A 6,522-nucleotide genomic window follows, 5' to 3' on the forward strand; every position below is an offset into this window, starting at 1 on the left:
TCCGCTCACGATCCACCCATAGGGTTGAGACGTCGCTTGTGTGACCATTGTCATGGAAATCTTGCTGTCCGCAACATGTATCTACCACCACCACGAGTTGTCCTTGTTCCACACAAGGATGTCATGATCATTCTTCGCTTAAGAAGGCGACATGCAGGCTGCTTGGTGACTATACACATGCTCTCATCACTTTTGTTTTGTAAGAGAGTCATGATTTGGGGACAAATCGCCTTTAAGAGGAGGGGAATGATGAGAATATAAAGACCAAGGCCCATTCAAGCACATGGGGAATTGGAAGATTCAAGTGAAGACCAGTTGATTGCACGAATACTTGAGTTTAGTAGGATTATTTGATTTTCCTCGTTGATTTTGGTTATTTCTCGCTTTAGAAAGTCTAGGTAATTAAGCTAGTTTAATTGCGGCCCATTTGTTAGTAAGTGAGGCCCAAAATCTTCCTTAAGTATGTAGGGTAGTTTGGTCAATTTTTGAATTAGGGTTAATGCTTGTAAGGGCTATAAATAGCCCCACTTCCTCATTATTTTGGGATCAGTTTTTGGCTATTAAATACAATTAGTGAGTTTTCACTTTCTCTTTGGCAAGAGAGTTTCCTTTGAATACTTGAGAATCTTCTCAAGTTATTCACCCGGACTTATCAATCGAGTATCTCCTTGATTGTGGCGTTCTACGACCTCCAATTTGGTTCGTTAATTCGAGTAGTTACGGGTTGAGATAATATCAAAATTGTTCGTGACTTCTAGGGATTAATTGGGTCAAATTTCCGCTGCCTAAGCCATGGTGTTTTGGTTGTCTAGATCGGGGTTTCACATCAGTAGCAATTATAAATTGATGAGACAGGCGCAAATCGTGCTTTATTCTGATGATGTAGTGTCACTAGTAACTTGAATGCACAACTAATCAGACATCAAAAGGCAAATTTGTTGATGAATTCAACATTTATTCCTTGGGTTCTAATTCCTTTGGTTTTATGTGTTTCTGGTTCATTGTCAAAGGCTAGTGAAGTGTGAAAATTTAGTTCTCAGGCAAATAAGCTACTTTTTTCTTATTTTGTTTTCTTTGGCTTGTAACTAGAATTGATTTTCTTTTACTTAGCAGTTCTGTAACCGAGCATCTGGAGTTGTTTCGGTGTCTTGAAGTTGCTTCTGCTTTCTAAGAGGCTTTTTCAATCTATCCATTCGTATGAAGCTGTTGGTGTTTTTGTGGACAAATTAAATGCTAACAGCGAAGTAGAATAATTGACAGTATGATCCACCATTTAATTTACAAACTTGACAAATCAAAAACTGAAAATTGGATGCTTTTTTTTACAAGTTTAGGTTTCTTCTGTGCTTCTCACATGCAACACTCCAATGTTGTTTGTTCTGACAACATCAAAGCACAAAGGCAAGAAAAATTAGCTCAATCTGAGAACTTTCGTTCTTTCAAAATCTCTGCTATCTTATTCGAGAGGCAAAATGCTGTTGACTGGATAGTGATCATTGGATTGACACCAACAGCACCGGGCAGAACACTAGCATCACAAACAAATAGATCTTCTGCCTCCCAACTCTCTCCATTCTCATCCACAGCACTGACTTTTTCACTCTGCCCCATTCTGCAACTCCCCATTTGGTGAGCAGAAAAATATGTTGTCCAATTCTGTACTAAAGATTTTGGTCCCTCTGCTGCTGTCACTTCATCAAGAAACTCTTCTAACTCTCTTTCACTAGTACCCTTGCATTTGAATTTCTGTCCATTGCTCTGAAGTGTACCTACTTCAACAGCTCCTGCTGCTACCAAAATCATCAATGCTTGACGCAACCCTGCTGTGATGTTCTCTCTGTCTGTTGCATCGAAAGTGTAGCTTATCCTTCCCTCTGCCCTGACTTCTCCTGATCCTCTGTCTCTAATCATCGAAAATAAATGAGCTGTTCTGGCATACTTCAGTATCCTTTTCTTTGTTTCAAGCCCGGATTCCCAAGGGCGTAATGCTGCAAATGATCCTGGTCCTAAAGCAGGAGATTCTATAAGGGCTCTTACACTGGAATCATCTGATCCCACTTTATGGACAGAGGTGATTATGCCTCCCTCGTAGATTTTTCCCTTGAGCACTGAATCGGACTCTGGAAAGTATCCCCAAGCCATTAATACTGGATGTAGATGAAGGTTCCTTCCAATATGTTGATTCGTCAGACCACTAGAGATCATTAGAGGAGGAGTCAGAAGAGATCCACATGCTGAGATTGTCCCTTTAGCTTCAATGCATATTCTGTTTGTGATATCTCCATTCAAACACTTAGCAATCACTCCCAAACATTTACTCTTTCTCGATCTCCCATATTTATTCTTTTCGAGTACAAACTTATCAGCTTTGCATCCTGTTATAATCACTGCACCACAAGCCACAGCATCTACCAGCCAAGTTGAATCAGTTCCTTTTTTATCTCCTGTTCTACAACCATAGTTACAAGAACCACAGTAATGGTTTTCTGAGGAGTTCCTTGGTACAGATTCAACTCCAAGCCCAAGCTTTTCGCAACCTTGACGGAGGATCTGGTTCTGGAACCCCTCTTCGCTACATTTCTCTGTAACACCAATTCTTTGAGAGACTGTATCCATGGCAGATATATATTGGGAACTTGTGAAAAGCGGAATTTGGCAATCCTTGGCCCATTCCTGGAGCACAGACATAGGTGTTTTGAGGCAAGCTGACCAATTAACAGCAGAACCACCCCCTACTGTTGATCCTGCTAGCATCAACATCTTTCCATCCAGCGTTGCAAGGATTCCTCCTGATTCATATAATTCATTCATGGAGGGTCCTTCTAGGGAAGAGTAGTCTGTCTTAGTGAAATAATTTCCTTTCTCAATGACAACTACTTTCTGACCAGATTTTGCGAGAACAGCAGCTGCAACTCCTCCACCACACCCTGAACCAACTATTACTACATCACATTTGATCTTGTAGAGCTTCTCTTTAGGATCTTCTGCGACTCTGAGGCCTTTCTGGACGAGGGAGCTGACGATAGTTGACTCAGTTTCATGTGTGGTCTCTACCATCCCTTTCATTAGAGGTTTCTCATGTGGCGTAGTTGATGAGTCCTTGCGATTATCCACCTGATAGTCCATGGCTTCCCATGCTGGATTTTTTAAATCTTCCCATACCTATGACAAGTTGAGATATCAAACCATGTGCCTTGGAAAAGGATTTGGATGGTATATAATGACATTTAAATGTGATTCGACATATTAGTTAGATTTTAAGAACAACTCAAGAGATATACAATTCGCATCCTTTACAATAAGCCCTTATCCCTGGATAGTGAAGATTTCACTGCATCAGTTACTAAGTTTGCTATCCTATCACAGACAAGGAAAGTTATCATAGGGGCAAACTAGCTCAATTCACAAACTTCAACGTCATACTTTTGAAACATGTTTTCCATTTGAGGAAAATGGTGAAGAGGGTATACTAAAACTCTGTTTGTCATTATATGCACAGCAATTGTCACTAAAAATGCATTTTGCTGCTCCAAATATTTACAGTATATTAACGTACCCTGAAGATTATACTTCTCAAATTTGTAAACAATAAATTTCTGAACGGTAGATTTTGTGCAGTCTTGCCCCAAGTGGTAAGTGAACTTAACCTGATGTATATATCTATTGTCATAGTGAGAAAGGAAAGGGAAAGATGTAGAATTAGAAAGTTTTTGTGAACCTTGTCTATCCTCTATTCTTCTGGAATTAAAGTAAGCAAAATTCACAGGTAGATGGACAATCAAGTCAGGCTGCTATAATATCATTCTACCACAAGAAAAAGGATACTTGTCCAACATCATTAGGGGTCTTGATTTTTTCAAGAACTATCCATCTGACTTGAAAGTAGAACTAAAAAGAACTGATCAACGATGATTTGTGTACTTTGGCACAAACTACCAGTCAAGAACAACGAAACCAAGATAATTTCGCAGCTCTGATTTGATTGTGGAAATATAGCTATCAGTATAAACATCTGTTTCTGGAAAGGGCCAGCTTTGAGTGAATTACACTTTTGACTGTTTTTGTAAAAGCAAGGGTCATTGCACCAAAAAAATTAAAAATAAAAATAAAGGTCAGTTATAGTGGTGAGACACTAATCTCAATTCTCAACCCAATAAAAGGACAAATTTCATTTCTCACCTAACCTCAATTCAGGTAAAAGTGAAAAAGGACAAAACAGCTAAATCAGAGTAAGATGACAAAATTGTTAACCTTGCTACTGTTTTTGGAACTCACAGTGCTTTTCGTTAAAGAACAAGAAATTTCATTGGTCAGAGACAGCTCATCTATTGCTGTTGATGACAGTAAAGTGGAAAACCAAGGAGATAAGCTAATCTTTCTTGGCCATTGTTTGTGGCTTTCAGTTATGACTACTCAATTTTCTGGGCCATCCTTGCCTACCATGATCTAGTGAATCGAACTTTTTGAGCTGCCTCACATACTAATGGATGTATATGGTTTCAGTAAAGTTATTTGGCATAACACAAGACTGGGTGACAGCAAATTTTCTAAGTGCATTTTGTATGCTTAAAGAATTGGTCAATGAAAACCTAAGACACGCCTATGCATGCAAGTGAATTTGGGTAAAATACTACTTGATACAATACTTAACAGTTCCATTTGAGCGCAAATCATATGCATTACCTGTCAAACATAATTTATTTATTGTGATTACATCATTGTTGGGAAAAAAAAACAGCTGCTTTTGGGACCCTTAACTGTCCTTTCAAGACCATAAAACCTTTCATCAATAAAATAAGAGATAATTTTAGAAACCTTCTTTGAGATTTTGACAATTTCACTCACCTCCCTTGAAGTTTGTAAAATTATACAAACCTCCATTGACGTTAAAGTTTTGATAACAAAGTTAGTCCAATTAGAAAAAGTAACATTAAAAAAGTACTTTAAACAGAAAGATAAAACTTTTATTTCATAAATACCCCTTATGCATGTATATAAGTAATATTAGTAAAAGAATAAAAATAATTAAAAGTCAGAAATAATTAATACGCACATTTAACTACTCAAAAAATTCATATTTAATAAATCAGATAACATAAATAAACAACAAAACTACATTAATGATTACAAGATTCAGCAAAACAGACTAATCATCTTTTTTAACATGATGTTTACTATGATTCTTGTGATTTTGAATAGAAAAATTTTTGAATTTTGTCTTTTCTCCCCCTTATTTCTCCCTTATTCCCATAAAATTATTTTACAATTATCTCCTTCATTTCCATGAAATTACTTTACAATTGTCGCAACTTTAAGAGTTTCAAAGAAAATTGGAAGGAAGGAAAAAAAAAGACAAAATTTGAAAACTTTTCTGTTCAAAATCATGAGAATCATAGCAAATATCATGTTAAAAGAGATGATTAGTCTGCTTTGCTGAATCTTGTATTCATTGGTGTAGTTTTATTACTTATTTGTGTTGTTTAATTTATTAAATATGAACTTTTTGAATGGTTAAATGTATGTATTAATTGTTTCTAAATTTTAATTATTTTTATTTTTTTACTAATATGACTTATATACACGCATAAGGGATATTTATGAAATAAAAGTTTCATCTTTCTCCTTGAAATACTTTTTTGATGTTACTTTTTGTAATTGGACTAAATTTGTTATCAAAATCTTAACCTTAGGGGAGATTTGTGTAATTTTACAAACTTTAGGGGAGGCTAGTGAATTATCAGAAACCTCAGGGGAGGTTTATGAAATTATCCCATAAAGTAAAGGAGAAAAGCATCGAGCTGGAATCATTTTGACTCTCAGTTTATTTGCCCCAACAGAAAAATCATATATGCAAACTTCAGTATCTAAGAACAAAACTGAAATATGTCAGCCTGATCAGAGACTAGGCCTGCCGGGAATGTCATTACCTGAGTGAAGAAGGCGTAAAGACACAAGAACTTGATAAGTACAAATGGCAGCCTGATGGGAGTAAGGAACCGATGCTTGAGCCATTTCTGGATAACTTTCTCTCTGTCTTCAACTGGGATGTCTGAAAACTTGTTGATGTACGGCCAATTTTTACCAAAACACAGGGCCCCACATAGCAACAGAGTCCCCAGCCTTGTTGAAAGAATTATCAACAGGATTCTTACCAAGATCACAGCCTCCAGAAATCCTCTCTTCACTACAAGTTCAGCAACCTGAATAAACATCCAAAACATGTAACATCACTTCCATAAGCACTTAAATCAAATAAGTCATCAGGTGTTTTTAATGAGCGTAATGCGCTCTGGCAATTCTTTATTACCTCATCAGGGTTTGGGTACTGAGCGCCTGAAGATTTGTAAAAAGACTGAATAGCTTCTTTAGTTTTGCCATCTTTCCCAACGATCTCTGGAGAATTATTCAACGGCAAAGGTGGTATAAAAGCCTCACACATGCCAGTTAAAGCTTCCAATTCGGATGAAGAAAAACCATGGCTGTATTTTGTTTCTCTTCTCCCTTCCCTCAGCAGAGGATGGC

At 37.0% G+C, this 6,522-nt stretch overlaps 1 protein-coding gene across 1 annotated transcript in view; it reads right to left on the reverse strand.

Annotated features, from left to right (window-relative positions):
* Positions 1–1,253: 1,253 nt before the first annotated feature.
* Positions 1,254–6,522, reverse strand: part of LOC113783293 (long-chain-alcohol oxidase FAO1-like) — an 8,677-nt gene continuing 3,408 nt past the window's right edge. Inside the window, exons 6-8 of the mRNA XM_027329385.1 lie at positions 6,308–6,519; positions 5,928–6,200; positions 1,254–3,162 (exon numbers count right to left, since the gene is read on the reverse strand). Coding sequence (XP_027185186.1) covers positions 1,417–3,162; positions 5,928–6,200; positions 6,308–6,519 — 2,231 coding nt within the window. The 3' untranslated portion in view covers positions 1,254–1,416. The remainder of the gene's footprint in view (positions 3,163–5,927; positions 6,201–6,307; positions 6,520–6,522) is intronic.

This window comes from Coffea eugenioides, chromosome 9 (assembly GCF_003713205.1).
Source record: "Coffea eugenioides isolate CCC68of chromosome 9, Ceug_1.0, whole genome shotgun sequence".
NCBI lineage: Eukaryota > Viridiplantae > Streptophyta > Magnoliopsida > Gentianales > Rubiaceae > Coffea > Coffea eugenioides.